The 21,872-nt window shown below is 41.7% G+C and overlaps 1 protein-coding gene across 4 annotated transcripts in view; it reads left to right on the top strand.

Moving 5' to 3' along the window:
* numb (NUMB endocytic adaptor protein) overlaps positions 1 to 21,872 on the top strand; it is a 104,786-nt gene that overhangs the window by 17,667 nt on the left and 65,247 nt on the right. The window contains exon 1 of one of the 4 annotated variants that reach the window (XM_072298163.1): positions 6,867 to 7,040. The exons of 2 other annotated variants lie outside the window; for them this stretch is intronic. In XM_072298163.1, the coding sequence (XP_072154264.1) occupies positions 6,978 to 7,040 (63 nt within the window). In that variant the 5' untranslated portion in view covers positions 6,867 to 6,977. Of the gene's footprint in view, positions 1 to 6,866; positions 7,041 to 9,935; positions 10,414 to 21,872 lie in introns of those variants that run through there. One more of the 4 variants, XM_019061238.2, reaches the window with a different exon arrangement.

The raw sequence follows: 21,872 nt of genomic DNA, 5'->3' as shown, positions 1-21,872 counted from the left end.
ATTCAAAACTACATTTCACTTAACTTACAAAAACTGCTTTAATTTTTCATCTAATTGACATTTTCCAAGACTTCCTCCGTTTGGTACCCACGCCAATGAAAGTTTTCTTGACATCTTCTCACAAAGTGAGAAGATTAAATATTCACTTGTTGTTTGCCTTGGGCGTTACGTAACAAGAGGGATGGAGCGCACCGGGATATTTAATTTAGTTCCTGCGGGACAGCAACCCCCTCCCCCCTCGGCCCCCCGTAGAAGGTAATTGAGAAGCCAGGAGTCCCACTTCATTTTAAAAATTTAAACGTTTTCTACCTTCTCACTTCCCGGATTAACTTCTCGAGTAAAATGTAGAATCGCAGTGATTTCGCCCGGTTAACTTGATTAGGGAACTAAAAGGGACAATAGACGTAAACATTGTTTAGTAATCAAATAAATGAAGAATACGGTATTCTTCATATCGATGGCCTAACTGCCTAAGTGCGAAACCACGCATCTCCGTTTGCGTCTTTGCAGACTTCCTGTCAAACTTTGCTGTTTCTGTGGAAAACTAGTCAACGTAATTTTCTGAAAATTTTCTCGGGTTTTCCTCTCTGATAGCAGAATATTCTGTAGTCCTCCTTCGAAAAAATAAAATAGGAGCGGAAATTTTGAAACACCGCAATGGAGTTACGTGGTTTTGCACTTCGGACATCGATCCATTTGATTATCAAATCTTCAATTTTATTTTGCTTTCGAACAATTTGCTCTCAAATGATGGATTTCTTTATCAGTGCTGGGTGTAAGAATTTTTTTTTACCTAGTAGGTACGGGATTAATTTAAGCGCCGCCTGAAGAAAAGTTTGAGGTGCACCCGAAAGCTGAAAAGAGATTTTTTCGTACAGAAGTTGGAGAAATCAAATTTCCTCAGTTTTCTCGAAACTTGACTATTAGCCGATACGTTCTTCTAAATAACCCGTTCAATTTACTTTTCTGAAAGTACTGAAGTATTTTTTTTTTCTTTAGTCGAAGAAAAGTGAGGGAAATCCGGCAAAATGAGTCAAGATTTCGTGTTCGGAAAGTGGGACCTGTGCTTTCATATCGCTTCGAATGAAGAGCCCTAAATCTGAGTTATAAGAAGCTTGGAAAAGAGCAAAAGTTGTCTCGGAGATGATGGTGTAGATATCATTGAAAGCCCCGAACTGGGCCACTCGACGAGAGAGCGCACTCAGTTCGAACGGTGACTTATTACTCACCTTCTCTTAATGAGGGCTCAATGAAAATATCGCGCACAAAAGAGGAAGTGCCTTAAGTGGCCGAATGATCGCGCAAGAGGGTTGTTTTAGCGCCAAGAGTCGCGACCGCGCCCTCGTTTTATCGCATCGGCCTTAAGCCACGGTCCCATTGGAAGGGCGCGACGCGGCCGCCAACCGCAGAGCTCAGTTGAATCGCGCAGCGGGGCCCAGTGATTTTAAAACTGCGGCTACCTTAAACGTTGGCGGCGCGAATCGTCTTACCAATGGCAAAAGATGCACTTAAAAAATTGGTAAACAAATGTTTTTTTTCTTGGATTAGCCAAAGCAAAGAATTAAGATCTGACTAGGTGTTGAATTTTGGGGTTAATTCCGAAAATTACCTCCGTTTTGTCCCCCACTGGAAAAAAAAAACACATTGGATCTAGAGTCCAGACTCTTGAAAACATTGACAAGAAAAAGGACTCATGATTCAATTAGATTTAAGCTTAAATCAAAAGGAAATCCGCTCAAATTAAGAGGCTTGGTTCTTGATTCAAGCTTAAATCTGATTGAATCAAGAGTATTTTTTCTTGTCGATATTTTTAAGAGCCTGGACTCTAGATCCAATGTGTTTTTTTTTTTCCAGTGCCCTCAAAAATGAGCTTTTAAGGTAAAAATTTAATGTCTCCGGATAACTTGTGCAAGGTGCGGAGAAACAGCACCCGGTCATGGTTGACTTTGGCAGCCAAAATTACGCGGGGGAATTGCATGCCAATTTAGCATGCCTGACACATTGTCCCCTTTGCCTCTAATTATGAGGTTTTTCTGGCCAATTCCCCTTTTCCTTCCTCATAATACCATGAAAATTTCATTTGATTGATTTGCGTCATAAAAGAATAGGAAAATTTCCAGGTGTGTAATGGGGCTATTCCACCATAGTTTTTGCCACTGAAGTTAAAATCACATTGGTTTTTACCTAAAAACTTGGGAAATAGAGTTAAACAATGGGAGTCAGTTTGGAGCTCCAAAGGTGCCTTTTTGTTTTATTTTTTTTTAAAAAAAAAAAAAAAAAAAAAAAAAAAAAACTTCAATTTTCCGAAAAACTCGCAGGAACTCAATTAGGTTATTCATTTTTGGCTTCACAATCAGTAGAAAAAAAAAATAGGTTGGGTGAACCCCGTCAGATACCTTCGAAAATATTCCTCTCATATCCCTTCTGACGAAAGACAGTTGTATGAACTTTCACATGGTGTTGCATGGGCGGGAGAAGGCATTTGTTTAGAAAGAACTCGTTATTTTGAACTGAGGAGAACATTTTTAAGGCACGCGTGACATGTTTTTGCGTCTTTTTTTGGCTGCTGAATCCGAATATGGTCTGGTTTTCCACCACGCCCAGATTTTTCGAAAAATTGAATTTTTTCCGTAAAACTTGATGTTTCGGAGTGGGGAAAGGGAATTCCGAATTTTCCGCGCTGAACCGGTTTGGCTCTGACTAGAGTCCCTTTATACTGAGAGTCAAGACAATTCGGCTCATGGATGTCACAAACGGGAATAAAGATTACAGAAATTGAACGTTTTTCGTAATCTTTGATCGGCTCATTCTCAAATGCCTTTCTCCGTTCCTCCTCTCATTCCGTTTGTTCCTTGCCGAACCCGTAATTCCCTGGTCCATTCCAGATTATAATCTTTGCAATTGGTGAAAATGTAATCTTTATTCCCGTTTGTGACACTGTGGAGGCCTAAAATACGGGAACCAATCAGAAATGGATTCAAATTGTCTTGACTCTCAGTATAAAGGGACTCTAGCTCTGACCATCGGAGGTCGATCTCGAAATTAGTGCTAAAAATCTGCTCTTAATCGTTGTAAACTCCCTGGTAAACCGAATCGTGTTTACCAGTGAAGTCATTACTTCCGATCGTGCGGCTCTATGCCGCACAATGGATCGAGTCAATAGGAGCGGTCGGACAAAATTTGGAAATTTTAAACGCTTAAAACTCAGCCTATACAAAACGTTGAGGTTCTGAAAGTGGTTTCATTGGTTTCCTCGTAAAATTGTCTTCTTAAAGCACCCCTTAAAATTTAATATCTAACGAAATGAATATCAAAATTTTCAGTTTTAGTAAAAAATTTCATGTCCTACCTTTCTAACTGTCTGGATCCACTGTGTGCCGATTTACTCGGCGCGGCTTGATTCGCGTCGCGCGCTGCGTGTAGAAGCGTGGCTTCAGGAGATCCGGGGTTTCTTATCCCTTATCCCCTGTCGCAGTTCCGTCTCAGTCAACGATGAGAACTTTTTTTACCGAATCCCTCCTGGTCCCTTCGCTCGCCTCGCACTTTTCCGCGTTATTAAGAAGTCACAGGGCCCTGCTCCCTCCCTCTCTGTCGCCCTTGACGAGTCCTCTGTGCAGAATCGGAACTGCGTTTGTTTGTGGTCGGCACTTATATTATCATTTAGCTGAATCGGGGATGACATTTCTCCCCGCATAGAAACCCGAAATAATGCAATGGCAGGTAGTATCAAGCACTACTTACTACCTGATCTCTGTTACTCATTAAAACGAGTTATGTTATATTCAAATATCTAATTAGGTATGCAAAGGCTCCTTTCCTAATGGCGAATTTGTTTTATGTGTGTCTTTCTGCGTGGGAGAAAATATCTTTTATTGCCCTAGCAAAAGGCTCAGTTCCAGATCAACCTAAGCATTTTGTGCGGACCACTTGACAGAGTAGCATTTGGAAATATTTTAAAATCCTCGTCTTACTTTCACCGGCTTTTTAAAAGAATTGTGCATTATTACGAAAGCTAAACATTTCTAATCCCGATCCAAAAGATGTCTATTTAGCTTTTCTTAGACACGCGCTTATGAGAAAAATCTTGGAAATTAATATAGAAAACTCAGGTGAGCACCGATAAAAAGAAGAGGAAGGAAGGAGAGAAACAAGAAGAAGGAAAAGAGAAAGATGCTTTTCTCTTTCTCCTTCTCTTCTTCCTCTGTTTATCTTCATTTGTCTGCTAATTATGAGAACGAAAGACTTGAGTCGAGTGAGCGTAAATTGAAAATACTCGTACTCCGTTAACATTTTCCAGCTTTTGTTTCTGAGATTTATATTAAATCCAGTCAGTGTCTCGTCATGCAGCGCTTCAACTTTAACCCGGTCTTGAGGGTTCGTACGAAAAATTTACATAAATGCGTGATGAAAATTTTAATGTCCTGTAATGATAAACAAATGAAGAGCGTTCGGTCCTCTAGAGCACGATATCTTTCTGAAGCGCCTTCATGATTCCGCGATACTCCACGCGTTGTCGCGGAGTTAATTTAGTTGCTCGAACCTATCCCTAATCCAACTCCACACCCCGAGACGAAATTTTCATTCTAAGAACACCACGCCACACCTTTTTTACGCGATGTTTTCCAGTCACGACAATGGCTCCTTTAAATATGAAAAATTGTCCGGTGAATTGAATTTTCTGCTCAGTCTTAAATGAAATAATGATAATTAAAGACGCAGAGAAAATGATGAAATCCATTGCGTTTAAAACAATTGAAAGCAGTCCTCCTTAAGATCTTCGTTATTTGCATAATATTATGTCTTAGTAATTTCTTAGATGTGCTAAAATGTTGGCTAAATATACTAAAATATTGGCTAAATGTACTAAATGTCCTCTGTTGCCACATTTTGACGAGGAAAACAAGGAGGAAGAGATAATGTGATCTTTTCACAGCTATTTTGTTGACTCAGCGTTGAAAGTCACATCGGAATTCGGAAATAGTATAAAAGCATTTTTTTCCAATAGATTAGTGTCCTCTATTTTACGTTTGGCGCCGAAATTCACCACTCGTATAATATTTCCTAGCATCGTGAAATTTGAGGGAATATTTCGAAAAAATTTCAGATCTTTTATATCTTTCATATACACCATTCATTGCGATCCACCCTGGTTAATTCTCAAGCGTGTATTCCCCTTTCGTAAAAAAAAAAAAAAAAAAAAAAAAAAAAAAAAAAAAAAAACCACAACCAAAGCAACGAAAAGCCCACTGGTCGCTCCCAATCAGATGCCTATTGGCTCAGGAGAACATGGAAGCGAGATTTCACGTCGCTGTTTGGATCAACTAGGCTCAAAGCTCCGAGCTCGTGCAAAGCTTTTCATTAAATTTCTGATCACACAATCGCCTTGCGGAGATGTGTCGGAAACTTGGCCATTGATATCTAAGTCACGTAATCTCAGCGTATCAATGTATTTTGTGATTTCGGGGATAATTTGCGAAGCGGTCGGTCGAATTAAGCCCCCGCATCCTGCGTCGAGGAGAGTTCTAGGCTCAAAATTAGGACGAGAGATCCGTGAGACCATACATCTCACCAGCCACACATTCGAAAATTTTGCATAACTCAGTTATATTGAGTCCCTAAGGACTCTTTATTAGGCTTATACTTTTCCAAAAAGTTTTTGTTTCGGTTTGTATCATTATGCTGATTCGCAAGTAGTAATGTACATAGTTGTGCTCCGGAGTCCGGACCTCGCTCGCTCAAGTCGAGTATTACCTATCACACATTCCTTTAAAACAAATTATATTTCAACAACGAGAGAAAAATCTTCTTTTGGATCAACAGGAATTCCTGCTAAGGAGGCCGCGACACTTTTTCACCGAAACAACAGGCGATCTCCTGGTTTAAAATGACATTCCTGGTGTTATTTTAAAGAAACGTCTTGTTGCTTAGGAGAGGTTTCTGATTGACGTCACGAGAATTCATGTCGCAGCATATTCTTCCTCAGTTTATTTTTTCCCCCTCTTTTATTTTTAAAGCAATTAACTGTATCTATGTTCATGACTCGTGGTGAATGATTTTTATTCTATGATGTTCCGCGTATTTGTAAAGACTTAATACGAATTTAAATCACTGGACTGTTAGGTACATAGGTGAAACATCTTTACACACCAGTCGTTGAAAACTTTATTGAATATATTGTCTATGAGTTTGTTAAACAATGAGTACAACACTGCACCACCTTGACAAAATTTTATTTTTTTAATTCACCTAAATTTTTTTAATATTCACCTCCTCTGGCTCGCTGATAGTCTCGTATGCAATCAAGTCGCTCGGAATCCTTTAATTTTTAAGCTGGTATGACATTGAGAACAGCATGCCATGTTTGCTCACATTTTTCTCCTCCTTTTTTTAAGGCGATACTTCATATTTTTTGGCTAGTTCAAACTAATGATATTAATGCTCACATTTAATGTACGTAATCATTAATATAATTTTTCAACCCCCCCCCCCCCCTCCGCTCAAAGTTTTTTTTACGTCTGCATAACTTTCCTCAAAAGTGTCCTCACACATACGGTGCTCGAATTCTTGCGTTAGTGCCGAAATATCGCATCAAAACGTGGCCTTTAGATGAGTTATACCGTAAAGTGAGCGTTCTCTCCGTAAACTTTCAATTAAAAAAAAAAGTCCGAGTTCAATGCGAAGAGGCGTGGGCCAAGAGCTCGAGCGGGTAAGTAAATTCTAACATACCTATCAATCGCTTACTCTGCTCGCAAACCCGTCACGCCTTTTGTCTCAACGGTGAGCACCGAACAGCCAACGCCTAATTAATCGACACAAGCGCTTTTTTTGTTTCTTTTTTGCAGGTAAGATTGCTGACTTCACGTGAGTTATCTGAGTTTTTTCTCAAGCCAGTCGTCAGTTTGTAACGCATTGCTAAGCGGTCAGGTTTTGTGCCCTCGGAATTTGGTGAATCACGCGTTTGTGCTTTCATTGTATTCATGGAGGATTATGGATCTTTTTGTTCCTTTTTGAGTAAAGTCAGGACTTATGCTGATTCAAAGGTACGTCTCATACACTTATAATTTTGTATGTATTCTGCTTATTCTCAAAAAAAGAGAACTTGGTGCACGGCGACAAGATTCCAGTGATGATATTTTTGTAAACATGTGTTGAAAAAATGAATTATGATCATTCAAAAATGAAAATTAACTTGTTATGATGAAAAACTTGCGAGCGACTTAGCTCATCTACTTGCCAGCAGAAGGCATAAAATTGCATTTCAATTTTTCGCTATTCATCCGAAGATTTTTCGGGCCTTTCATTGCACTAATCAGGACAAATCAGAGGTTTCTACGAAACCAAATTTGAACTGCAAATTTGAATACCCCTTAGGTATATTTATAAAAACCTGGAATGAAACTTTAAATCTGGTTTGGTTTCATGGTTTTGGGCGTGTTATTTTCTGTAACGTTATTTTTTTCTATTGTTATCTCAAAATGTTCATAGAACATGCCTCTACAATGTGGTGTCCATCAATTTAGAAATTTTGTGGAGTCAGGAACTTTTACATGCAGACGGTCACTTTTAATCGAATTAACTATTTTGAAGTTTCAGTTGGGTGTTGGTGGCTGGGGGGGGGGGGGGGGGGGAGTAGTGACAACACGATCATCCGCGCGCCCAGCCAAGTGAGCTGCTGAAGATTTTTCCCAGAACAAATTTCAGAACGACCTACAGACGTTTTTAAAGGTCTTAACTGCTCCTACCTCAAAGTATGTCAAAATTATAGGATTTTTTTAGTATTTTGTATTGCCATTTTATGCGGTGCCAAATCATTGCAATCCCTTGCAAGGTTCTATCTCCGAGGAAGAATTTTACTCGAAATGTTAATACTTATAATGTAAATACTTTACTGTTGAATTTTACTCGAGATTTGTCAAAAATGTCCTTTTTAAGATGCTATTTGAAGGGCTTTTTTCAACCACCCTTAGTCACAACGTTAACCATACGAGGCCTTCCAAAGGAAAGAAGCTGCGTTTAAGGAACGACCAAAAATACAGTCGGTTGCCCTACTGTCAGTTCGCCTACAGTTTTTAGTGTAGGCAACCCGAGCTCCCATGTAGCCGAATAGTTGTATCACTCTCAGATATCACATTACATATTTGCTCGTGGAAAAAGCATGAATAATGCTTACTGGAGGGTCTTGCCAGTTTAAGTGTGATTATTTTTGTAATTTTGTTTTTGTAATAATAAATAAATAAATAATTCACCGAGCGTGGCGCGCGGAGCGGTGACTTTACCCCACTTCCAGTTCGCCTTCAATTTATAGTGTAGGCAACGCGAGCTCTCTCGCATGGTCGAAAATATTTCGCCAAACGACTATTTGGGTCGTTCGGCGTGGAGCGGTGACTTTACCTCTCTTTCGGTTCGCCTTCAATTTGCAGTGTAGGCAACCCAAGCTCCCACATGGTTGAATAGTGGTATCACTCTCAGATGTCACGATTGCTCGCGGACAAAAGACTAACCGGGTAGTTTGGCGTGGAGCGGTGACAATATTTCGTATTTTTTAATTTTTTGCGAGATATTTTGCCGCCCATCACTTTTAAATTGCTTAGTGGGAAAATTGATGCTCCTAAATTGCTGTATCGAGGTGCATGCATGATTAAGGAACAAATGACACATACATAAGTAAATATCAATCATAAATTTGAACACATAATGAAAATTGTCTCACATAAAAGTAGTTTTTTCTCCGTGTAAAAAGGGCCGGGTCCCTAATTTTCTTTTGGTTGGGCTCGAGTCCTCCGTGCAAGTAGTAATTTTTTCTTAGAATGAGTTTCACAGATATTCCAGAAATTTTGTTTGTCACTCTATATTCTCCTCTAGTTTTTCTCATTTCTACCCTTACTTTCATTTGGACCCAGAGGCCCGCAGGCTCCGAGAAGTGGCGTGGCCTGAATTGCGATATATCGATTATTATGCCATTTAAACCCATGGTAAAGAATCGATTATTAAGGTGTTCGCTGCGCACACCCTGTTTATCGATCCTTTTCCATAGGTTTAAATGGCATAACGATCGATATATTGCCATAAGTCACGCCACGCCGCTGGCTCCGAGGCCTGGGTGGCAGTCGCCACCCCTGATTCAATGCTACTCGCTGACATTTAAATAGAGCAGTCTGATCAAGCTTTATAACAAAAATTAATTTGCTGTAACCATTCTTTCGGAATAGATAAATATTTTTCTTTGTTTTTTTGCGATTAATTAAGAAGACTTTTCTTTCCTAGGAAGTTGAGGAGACGGGTTAGTCATTTTTAAGTTCACACATCGCAATCGTCGCTTTAGTTTTGTATACATACCACCCGCGTTATACAGGGAGGAATAGAATACGGCAGATGCTATACAAATTTTAAATAAAAAAAGTGAAAGAAAAATATTTTCCTTTATTTGTAACCCATCTGAAATGTCACTGGGCCTTATTTGCAAGCCACACCTGTCCGCTACTCTTATGACACTGTCAACTGTCATCAACCGGCGAAAGTAATCACCATCACCTCGGCGAATAATAATTGAATAACGCAAGCAGAAAAGTGAGAGCATTGCCGTCCCATTATCATGCGTGTGCACTTTACTGTTAATCGCTTTTAAACTGGCAACAGCGCAAAGTGAATTCCGAACTCAACCCATGTTGCTACACTGGCCAACCACCACTGAGGCACCTCTTCTTACACAGCGTTGCCACTTGAACCACGTAATAGATCATTTACTCGAATTAAATTATTTCGCGGGCGTGAGTCAAAAAAAGTAATCCGTACAACTCTGAAATACAGCAGCGTGGGACCATTGAAAAAAGTTGTCCAACATTCGAAGTTTTGTAGCCAAAACTCTGTACATTCTCACGAGTCTCCGGAACGAGCGGCAACAGTGTAAGCCAGTTAGGTAGGCGAGGAGGAGCCAGTCCGCATTTCTGTCAGTTGATCGCAACGTTCGGACCGTGCTACGGTCGCCCGGGCTTCTCGCCGCGTACCATTTTGAATTTTTTCACCATTTTATCCTCGATTTCGATAAAATTTTCGTACGGTTTTCCCGTTCAAAGTGTTAGTGTCTTATGTCTAAACCGTGTGCAGCCTTTCCATAGTGCTTGTGCGTGTAGTTTCTCAACGCGACGCTGAGTGATTCTGTGCATTTCGTTCGATGAGTCTCCAACGGTTTTTCCCACTCACCTTTTACTGAGCCGTCCCTGTGTGTCCGTGTGATTTGTGTTACCTCGCGTCTCGCCCGACGGCCGCTGTGTTTCGAGTATCCGTGTTCGTTTTATTTCATCTCTTCATTCATCTTACTTAATCGATTGAATTTGGATAAAGTTCCTGCAACCAGTAGCTGTCACCGTCGTGTGTAACGAAAATCGACACACTTGTTCCATTCTTTGATTACCCGTAAGCCAATTGCCAGCAATAACCTTCTGTTGTGTTACCACACTATCAATTAATTTTCCCAAAGAGGATTTTAAACAAGTAGCTCATGATTTTTCCTACCATAGTATGGAAATGGATCCCTTGATTTCTCACCATTGAAATCTCAGTTTCTGGGAGCCTTTCGCTCTTGTCGCAGGCATTTTATTGTTCATACTCAGCAACACCTTTACTTTCTAGATCAAGTAAGGTTACTATTTCACTAACCAGGTAGTTCATGCACCTTTCTGACATCTCATCTCATGTCATAAAGTATCAGATCACTTGGGGCAACGTAGTAGAAAACCTAACCTCATTCCGAATGCGTCCCTTAACAAGGTTTCAAATCTTACTTTATTGCAGTATTTTGCCATTTTACTATTCTTACCCAGTCAATGTAATTCAATCCAAAGGAACGCACTTACTGGAAATTGCCCGAGTAGTTGAAAGGTTTCAGCAAAACACAAGGTTCCAATCGAAAATCCGTTATATTTTCTTTGGCTGAGGTATGCAGTTCCGCCATTCTCTGAAAAAGAGCTTGTGTTTCAAATAATACAAGTCATAACTGCCATTATTGCTGACATAATTTTCATTAGTGCCATACATTTCTGCCGAAGTTGGAGTGGACAAAAAAACTCGATAAAAGAGGATAAGAACGTAGCCAGTGTGTTACAAGATATCTCTTAATCAGAGGGTTGAAATACTTCATTTTTTCTTACGATTTTGGTCAGGTTCCATTACGGATTGCATGGACTTCATTATCGGTTTGTTCCAATCATCTTAAGGCAAAGACCCCTTCCCTCCCCCTCTGAATGGGTACTAATCGCAAACATAACTCAGTCAAAGATTTTCCATATTTTGAGACTCTTGCTATTACCATTTCTCTTTGAAGCACTTTTTCTGCACGTACACCATCAACATATGGCTAGAGTGCGAAACCATGTATCCCTATTGCGGTGTTCTGCTCATGTTAAATTTTTTCGAAGAGAAACAATTCAACTAGGTAAATGGCTTGAATTTTCTATGGAATATTCAGTCGGTAGAATCGATGGATCAAGGAAGCTTTAAAGAAATTAAGTTGACGTTTTTCCCGAAGAAAAAATGAAGTATGACAGGATTTCTGCGATATGGTAAACAGACATACGCGGTTTTTCACTTTGGCCATTGATGTTGGAAAGGAGGCACCTGTAACTGTTGTGCTAAGGAAGAACGCCGTATGAGCCTGCAGACGTTGCCAAATTTCCTTGGATAAAAACCGAACTTACAGGGAAAATTGTGAATATTTTTCACGAAATTTTCAGACAATTTCGTACGCTTTTTAATCTAAAATATCTGAAAAATTCAAAGAAAAATGTGCATGATTGTCGTCAAAAATGCATGTTTTCTCTAGGAAAATTTGGCAACTCTCGAATGCCCATACGGCGTGTTTCCTTAGCTCGGTAGGTTGATGTGCTTTTAATTTTTGTCGATGCCAATATAATATCCACTGAATCAGATCATCAGTTTTTTCGAGGGCATTTTTGCAAGGAGAACAATGAACAAGAATAATTTGTAAAAGTTCACCTAAGTCGCAGTCGGTGCGAGAGTGACTTCGAGTTTCAGGCGTTAATCGAGGCCGCACCAATTTGCGGAACGAGCGCGTCGCGTCGTAGTGGAGGTAGAAGATGGCGATTCACGACGAATAGGAGCGATAAAAGTGTTTTTCCTGTTGGCTGTCTTGTTTATTTCAGAGTCAGCGCCATCAGCCAACTCGGCTCATGTTTTCTGATGTCCAGTGTCCGTTAAACCTCGAAAATACTCCCAAAATGGCCCGCCAGTTTTTTGCCATTCCACGCTCGGATTGGAGATACGTGGTTTGGCTTTTTGGCTGGAGCTGGAGGTACCTACATGGAGAGAGTGCGGATATGTCGAAAAATAGAGCTCGTATGGTCAAAAATGACTGCCAACTGTCTAACGCGAACTACACTAGAAAAACGCCTTAGCCAATCTCCAGATTCCAATGTCAAACCAAGATGTCCAAGAATGTCCATTAACAAGCGTCCTTCCGCAAAAATCAGAAAATCTATGCAAAAACTAATTGTCAGTCGAATACATGCTTTACAAACGCAGGGTTCTTACAATTTTAATGAAAAGTCACTGTGGATAGCGGGTCAGCTCATCTTTTGACGGCCCGTTTGGATCTTAAAGCTCCATGAAGTACACTTGAAAAAAAAGAAAGAAAAAAAACACATTGGATCTAGAGTCCAGACTCTTGGAAACATTGACATGAAAAAATACTCTTGAATCAATCAGATTTAAGCTTAAATCAAGAACCAAGCCTCTTAATTTGAGCGGATTTCCTTTTGATTTAAGCTTAAATCTGATTGAATCATGAGTCCTTTTTCTTGTCAATGTTTTCAAGAGTCTGGACTCTAGATCCAATGGGGTTTTTTTTTCCAGTGAGCTCCAAATCACCATGTCCGTACTCTCCCCATATGTTAGGTACTCGAACTTTGGTCATCGATCCACGTATCAGATATATCAAAGGCAAAATACGGATCTATTTGGCATACGCGGAGCCTGCATGAATGAAAGGATCTCGATAAAAAATCTCAATGACGCTCGTTCCTGAGCATTTAAAATGCGCTAAGGAGAGAGTACCTATTCGACGGTGCACCGTGCACTTCCTCTCAAGGGCGCGAACCCCGCACATACAGTCATACACCGCAATAGCCTTCACTTCACAAGTGAGAGATGGAAAACGGAGCCGCGTCTGGTCCCGGCTCGGTGTTCCCTGACCCCTCGCGTTTTAATGGTAAATGCCTCGAGTCCCAACCGAGTCTCTCACGGTGCGACTCGAGCGACACACTCCGTCGGCTACACTTGGAGGTCTTCGTACCGCCATCGATCCGGCCTCCAAAGTCAAGTTTTCGGAATCTTCACGAAGCCACTAAATGTACTAACCTTGTTGCCGGACAAGTTGTTTACCTGTCTTGCGTTTCGTGGTAGAGCTAGGAACAAACCATCGGGGGTCGAGTTCTTAGTCGTTTTGTAAACAGACTCTACGATCAGGAGACCCCACCAAACAGAGATGGATTCCTTGTGTCTGTAAGGGTCGGTTGCGCTGGTTGTAGACTCGTGTTTTACTGCTTGATTCCTGTAGATTGGCTAAAAATGATAAGATTCGTCCACAAATAGTAACTCTCCACGTTTAGTAATAACCAAGATATCGAGCTTTTTAAAAATTTGCTTTATGACGTCATCCACCACGGAAGTATTGGGGACCCTTGGTTTCTTCCACCTTGTTTTCATCAGTCTGAAAAACACATTTGCCACTTGGGTAAGTTACCCAAAGTGAAACTCGGATGAAAGGAAGGTGGAAGAAACCAAGGGTACCCAGTACTACCGCGGTAGATGACGTCTTACAGCGAATTTTTTAAAGCGCGATATCTCGGTTTATACTGAGCGTAGAGTGTTACTGTTTGAATAGATCTAATCATTTTTTGCTGATCTACAAAAGTCGAGGATAAAAACACGATTCTGTGACCAGCACAACTGACCTATTTTCAGTTTAAAGGGACTCCCAAGTATCTAACTCTGCCAGTGCTCTCCTCTCGCGTCAGACCTTTGAACGATGAAATCCCGTTGACGGTGGTTTCTAAACTCGTCAAAAGTGATGCCTCCCTCCGCCTCGTATGGCATTGGTCCCCTTTTGAAACCTGTTGGTCTGCTTGCCCTACGCGACAACTGTGTCAGAGCGGTGTCGCGCGGAGAGGATGCATTCCAAGATGAGGCTGGCCATCGTAATTGAACCTGGGCAGACGACTTTTTACTTGTTGCTCTGGTAGCCTTCATACTTTCACCCCTCTTACGTTGCAGCGCGCGTCGTTTAGGCATTTCACGTGGGAGATTTCCCAAGCCGATTCCAGCCAGCGCAGCGCCTCAAGGGCGTGAGATTTTTCGTCCGCCTTCGAATATTCCGATCCACCTCTTTTCTCCCGTGACCAGAGCGCCGAGCAAGGTTCTTGCTCTGAATTCGCGGTTATACATTCGTTTTGTCGACAATGCTCCTTTCCATTACGGAAAGTTGATGGTAATCGCGAATTCCTTTCGTCTGCTCGAAGCCGATCGTTGCCAGAATGAATTTTTTAATCGTGGCGTAGTTTCTCACGATTTTTCACTATCGCTGCCAAAATCGCGAATTTAGGTACTTAAACGCTGAAAAAATAGCATAACATTTGACTTTTCACGGATATTTGCATATAAATGTTTTATTAATCTACATTGGTCAAAGCGGACACCAAGCGCTCAACTCCGAAGTAGGTATGTGGTATCATGCGAACATGAAGGCGAATATCTGTTTTCGCGGGTATAAAGTTACTGGCGTTTATGAATGCCGCGATATTCATGTGAAAAATCAAGGAAAACGACGCACAGTCCTAGTTTTGCGGCGTTTTTAGCGTCGCTTAGATCCACACAATTTCGTAGCGTGGTCGAGTAATCGTTGCAGTTTGACGCGCCTTCAATCACGCTAGCGGCAATATGGACATCATCCGTGGTCGAATAGTTACGTCATAACGCCTTGTGTACGAAAAGTTACATAGCCATGGCTACACGCGAAAAAATGCGTATACATCTACATTGCAACGTTGCATACCTCCACTTATGTTTAACTATTCTTAAATCAAGTTTTTTAATATGCTGCATACAGTTTTTTTTGTAAATTTTCTATGAAATTTCCTAAATCATTCAAACATAAGTGATCACAGGAAATTTTAAGGCGATATTTTGGTTCGTTCTTTTTTTTTAACAGCAAAAAAAATTATACATGGTCCAGCTTCTGAAACGTTGCGATTAAGATACGTATTTATCCTTAACTAACGATGGAAGCAGGAAGAGAATTCCGAATAATGACGCGCATTGAGGTGTGCATTTTGAATGAAAGCTCAGAATAACTCTCGGTTGCCCGGAGTTTCCTTGGACAGGAACAGGGATCAGCTTGTCTGCAGGGATCGTTAATTTTTGATGACTTTGCACTTCGCCCGGGGCTGTACCGAAACTAGGGCGTAACTACGCTTTGCGATGAGGCCGGAAAAGTATGGAGGTTTACGGACGAAAGGGTTCATCGCGGAGAGTAGTCACGCCTTTTTGCCAGCCGAGCCCCGAGCAACGAAAAGTTTGTCGATCGCTGTTCACACGACCCGAGGTCTGGGGTGGAAGCTCGGGAATACTGCATCACTACTTCGTGATTTTATTATTTAGTTTACTCGGTTACAGTTCCAAGTACCGAAGGGTCTTTAAAATCTCGATAGTGTTTACCACCCTCTGAACGACGAAGTGAGGCTGTGACTCTTGATGCCTCTCATCTTTTATGATCGCAGACGTCCAATGACGTTAGACATGACGTTGCATGACGTTAGACATGACGTTTCATGACGTTAGATTTCCGCCTGGACATGGTGATCCAAGGTCAAACTAACTGATCACAGGAGCGTCTTCTATGGTTCGAAATAAGACTTTTTTCTTTAACTTTTTTCTAAAAATCCTTTTAGGGGGCGACCGCCTCCCCTAAAGTTCTCGAAAATAATTAGTTTCCCCGCATTTTAGCAGTGGTAATGCACCGAATCTCGTGAAAGTCTGGTATGCGCCCATAATTTGATCCGCCAAATTCATTAGTGATTTTAGAAAAGTAGAAATCTCAGTTTAAACTGGGGTTTCGGTGGGTCCATTAAATACCACCTCTATATTTCCGTAAGAGATCGTGAAAAAGTTGCTCGAAATATCATCGTAAATACTTTTAATTTATCTACCTAATTTGATAGCGTGATATTCAATTTTACATATCAGGAAATATTTTCCTAAAACAATGTCGAAAACATTTTCGGCGCTTATTTCAGAAAGTGTTTTTTAAATGGAATTTAGACGAGAAGGTTTAAATTGGTACTCGGGTAGGTAGGAATTTCTTTTAAAATATTTTCCCTCCCCATTTACAAATATTTCAAGAATCTAGACACGAAATCTCAAATACAGAGCCTCATTTAAAGAAAAACTGGTGAATTGATACCGATTGTTTCTAGCTGGAAAGCAATGTCAGCGTCGCCGTGCAATGCCAGAGCGTGTGTCAAACGTTATTTTTTCGCAGACGGCGCGACATCTGGGAGTCTGCATCTCTCTCGAGTGCCACCCCCATCGAATCTCGACGGAGCAGATTTTTTCTGGCTCCAGCTCCAGATGTGATCGTTTAAAGTGACCGTCGATGTTTGCTTCTCCTCCAGCGCGGCATGGGCCGTGTCGCACGCCGCGCAGTGCTGCCATCCTAAGGAAAAACACCTTAATCGCCTTCCGATGTTGCGAAATTTCTTTTGACAAATTCCGGACTCCCGAAAAAATTCGTAAAATATTATTTTTCTTCCCATTTTTTTGAGAATTTCGTTTCATAGTTCGATTTTAACTGCCTTAATAAGCCAAGGAAAAATATTCATGACTTTCCTCAAAGTAAATATTTTATCGCGGGAGATGTGGCAAAATTCGAATGTTCCAACGGAATTTTTGAAAGTTTTTCGGTGTTTTCATCCGTAAAGAGTCCAGAGAAATTTTGAAAGAAACTAGATTTCGAAATTTTGAGGTTTACACCTCTTTTCGGCATCACGGCGCACAGTGAAACGAGTCAATAGGAGAGGCCGGATAGAATCTTGAAACTTTAAACGCTTATAACTCCGTTTATACACATCTTCGAGGTTCTGAAAGTGGCTCTATTGGTTTTCCCGTGAAATTTTTCTTCAGTAGCTCCCCTTTTTTAAACTATGACGAAATAAACAAAAATTTGCAGTTTCGGTCAAAAATTTTCATGTCCGACCACTCCTATGGACTCGACCCACTGTGCGGCGGGGAAGCTCAGCGTATTTTTGCATTTTGACGTTGACGTTTCGGTCCCGGTTGTGGTTTCAAGCCCGCGCGGCAGCCTGTGCGATGTAGCTGTTGCTACGAGAAAGCGTCGTAAGTACAGCTCTAGATGAGCCATGATTAGAACAGGCTCCTATGTGTCTCGGGGTTCATCCCAGCATGCACTTAAGTCTCTTTTCCGCAACACGGCGCGATGAGCGTCGAGCTTGTTTTGTTGTTGTTCCGGTCATCTCTCTCGGCTCCCCCCCTTTTTCTTTGACGTAATGGCCAACCGAAGCTCGGTGTTGAGTTGCATTCGCGTGAAAGCGCAGCAGCCGGACAGCTCCGTCGGTAGCTCGCGAACTGGATTCAGAGCCAAGCCTCGGTATCGGGTTCGTTGATGTTTTGTTGTACCTACTTTTTTCCGTTGCGCGATTAATTAAATTTACAGAATGAAATTTTACGCATTTTCTCATTTTGCTGAAAAGCGAAATTTCATCTTCCGATTCATTTCGACGATTTGCAGAGGTTGCGCCTGTGACGCGCAACAATAATGCGAAAATGTCTGGTCCGAGATTTTTTTTCAAAAATTTCAAAATGAAGATCGTAGGCACTGACTCTGCGCGTTTAATGGAGCACTGAATCCATTGCAGAATTTTTAACAAATCATGAAATTTTGCAGCTCTGATCGCACGATGGAGAGAGTTCCTCGATGTGTATTCATTTCATCGACAACCCCTTTCTCCCATCCCAGCTGTCACTATTTTTCTCAAAATTCTGCTCATTTCAACTGGTTCTGGCGATGGATATATCTTCTGAATTATTTCCTACATTCCTAGACTCGGAGTCTTTATGAAGTCACCCAACTTTTCCAAAATTTTGTCGCTGCCCTTTCGCCTTGGATGAAGAAAACTGGCCTCGTACTAGACGTACGTCTCCTAGAGGCCAAATATTTTTGCCTCCCAGGGTGTCTACAAGTCCGAAATTTTCGGAAAGTCTGGAAATACTACTAATTTTTCAAGGGGGGTCCGGAAGTACTGATAAAGTGCGGAAATTGTGCAAAAGGTCCGGAATTTTTTTCATTTTTTGGTCATTTTTGTCTCAATTTGAGTGAGAAATTCAAGTTTTTGAAATTTTTCGAATCCCGTCAAATGGAGGTACTGAAAAAGTACTGAATTTTTCTGTTGAAGAGGCACTGAATTTTTTTAGAATGCACTGAATAAGTACTGTAAAAGTACGGATTTTTTGCCCGCCTGTGTTAGTAGACATCCTGCTTCCGGAAGAAAATAAAATATCCAATGATGAGCGAAACGGCATCGTTGATGACTAATTAAGTGTAGTAGGAACTCTGATACGGATCTAAGTTGATTAGAAGCGCCTTATGATACGTTCGTGTGGCTAGACTCGATCCGAACTGAGTGAGTAACGAAGCCACCTACCTCGGGAGTCGAGTCGTAAGTGAGCAATTAGTCTTTGTTTTCTGAGGAGATGCTAGAGCTGCAGACGTCAATGCCATTGCGAAGCGAAACCCAATGTTTGATCTATCCACGAGGAGGAGGAGGAGTTCCTCGCCTGAATGTCCCTCCAGGCTAATAGGATCGCCACCGCTAAGTAATTTACCGTATTGTCGAGCACCAGTCCTCTCACGTCATGACGGTCGACGCAAACTCATCCGTCGAATTCATCCTCTAAATTGGTCTGTGACGTCAAAACCACGCTGCACCGTACTGTAAGCCCAGGTCGACGCGTTCTTGTGCTTCAACTCTCTTATTAAATTTGGCAGGGTTTTGAGTCCATTCATCCTTTGTGATTAAGAGGTTTTCAATACTGCCAAATTTAACTCGGCAATTTAATTTTTTACGTGTAAACGATGGTGCGGATTTTTGTGCAAATTTCAGTGAATTTTTTTACATTGTTAGACTTCTTCGCTCAGAAGAGCATACTATTTAATGCGCCTTCAGTTTTACGAGGTATGCCACCCGAGCTCCTGCAAGTCGAAATAGTGGTATGACCCAACCGAACCTAAGCAGATCCTTAAACAACGGATTCTTGCAGCTTCCTCTGACGAAGTTAATACATTTTGTATCGGGTGTGGTATTAGCTGTTGATCTTTCTCTTATTTTCTTGAATCAAGTTGATTATTTTAAATCTACCATGAAGTCATAAAAAATAGCACGGTTTACCTTAGAATCTAACTGAGCACGTCGTGACAAATGAACCCCTCTTTTTGTGCTTTGAAACATCGGTAAATTTTACGGTTTTTATTTTTCCATCTGAAATCAATGCAGTGTTTCATCACTGAAGAAACATCGCACATATCTATAATGTGCCAGATAGTTTTCTACCTCAGTTCCCGCTTATGATCTTCAATCTAAAATTCGGAGACGAAGGAGGGTGTTGCACAGTTTTTCTGTTGCTTGTACGGGTTCAAGTGCAAGTACTTACCGTGACTATAGTCATTTCTCTTGTGGACAGTCACATTTTCTTCTCCAGTATTAAATGCACATGCTCGTATGATTATCTCATTGTGGGAGGAATGAGATTTGACGAGCAGCGAAGAGGACGTGGTCAGGTCCGGCCGATGATTGCTGCGATCGGGTGTCGAAGCCCAAATCAAGCGTGGAGTGAAGAGACCTGGCAGATGACCTTGGTTCGGGGGTTCGGGGGAGTGGAACCCCCTGCCCCCTGGACGACCCTTAGGAGTATTGTCTGCTCTCTGAATGAACATCTGCTGTCTTTGTATCTGCGGGAGAGGAGATGCCATCGATGCGCATGACGTAGGGCACAAGGCACTCCTCTGCCCTCTGGCCTCTCTCTCACACTAACACGCTCATTCACCCGTTCAGCCGCGGTCCACATCGGCCAGGATCCTTTCCTTTACTTTCTTTCCCAAGCGCTGCGTTGTCAGTTGTCACGTTTCTAACAGAATCTTTGCCTCGTTCTGCCGTGCTGAGGAAAAACGCCGTGTGAGCCCTCAAGCAATGCCATGTTTCCTTCAGTAAAACACGACCTTACCAGGGTGTCTACAAGTCCGAAATTTCCAGAAAGTCCAGAAACAGTAATGAATTTATAAGGGCGGTCTGGCAGTACTGAAAGAGGCGGAATTCCGCAAGGAGGTCCGGAATTTTTTCATTTGTTTGTCATTTTTGTCGCAATTTTAGCGGGAAATTCAAATTTTTGAAATTTGCCGAATTTCGTCAATCACAGGTACCTACTGAAAAAGTACTGAATTTTTCTGTTGAGGAGTCACTGAATTTCTTGTGAATGAACTGGAAAAAGTACTGTGAAAGTACTGTTTTTTGGCCAGCCTGTTTTAGTAGACACCCTGCTTACGTACCAACTGGAAAAATTCTGCACTTTTTTTCTCCTATGTTTCAGACAATCTTGTTCGCAATTTGATTCAATACATCTGAAAATTTAAAGGAACAATATGCATAAACTTCTTTTAAAATTAATTTTCTATCCGAGGAAATCGGGCAGCATTCGCGTGCTTATCCGGCGTCCTTCCTTAGTGCGGCAGTGTTCTAGAGTACCTACCTTTTTAGAGAGAGTATGGACGCGTTGCTACATGGAGCGCAATATCTCGGTTAATATTGACCGAAGATAACTGCTGCTTGGTCGGATCTTATTATTTTAGCTAACCTACAAGAATCAAGCATCTAAACGTGATGCAACTGACCCATTCTCTCACTCCCATCGAACATGGAAAGCATTTCTGTAGCTATCAGGTGCAAAAAGGGCTGACTATGAGTCTCAGTCGCTCAAACTGAGTATTGAAAGCGTTGTCGGGAGTGTTTCCATACGGCGACGACAGGCTGGGAATACAGGGTTGATTCAATATCGGCCGGAGTCTGCGATGGCGATTGCGTCAACCGTGATTCACGGCGGCGGGAGGGGGAGTGAATGTTCAAAGGCAGGCGGCTCCAGGCCCGATACCTCGCCGCCAAAAGTCCTGTTTTTCGCTCGTGGGACCGCAGCGCAGTTCGTGCCTCGAGAGGCGACTTGACACGGGTGCTGGCTTTGCTGGCGGAGCTGGCGACGTAAGTCAAATGTCGGAGCCAACTGCGAAAGTTGTGAATTATTCATTTGCCTACTTGCTTGGCATCGTCTCGTCTCGACGATGCAGCACGGCACAGCTCAGCAAGCCTGCCTCGACGGAAGACCTACTGGTGTCTCTTTGTCTCAACTGCCACGGCTCCCAGATGATGGTCGCGAATCTCTCACTCCAGCCTACGAGTCGGCCTGCGCGATCGAAGTGAGTAGGGTACCAAGCTGCAAAGTGGTATCGATTGTGGAAGTGCCCTAAAAATTGCGGAGGCCCAGAGTTTTTATTTCTTTTTTCCGCCCGAAGGGTTTCAGATTTTCAACTTTTGTGGAATAATACGACGTGGCATGTGGAAATCACTCACAAATAATCCAAAAAATGTATCAAAATGTTGACTAGCGCGTCGTGTTGACCTTTTTGCAGAAAATTGCGGAGGCCTAGAACAACTGAACTACATTTTTCAATTAGGAACTACAACTTCTAGCTCACCTAAGGAACGACGTATATGACATTAGTTTCCATATGCAGATAAGTGCTT

Source organism: Bemisia tabaci, chromosome 3 (genome assembly GCF_918797505.1).
Source record: "Bemisia tabaci chromosome 3, PGI_BMITA_v3".
Taxonomy (NCBI): Eukaryota; Metazoa; Arthropoda; class Insecta; order Hemiptera; family Aleyrodidae; genus Bemisia; species Bemisia tabaci.
This window is presented reverse-complemented; position numbering and strand designations above follow the sequence as displayed.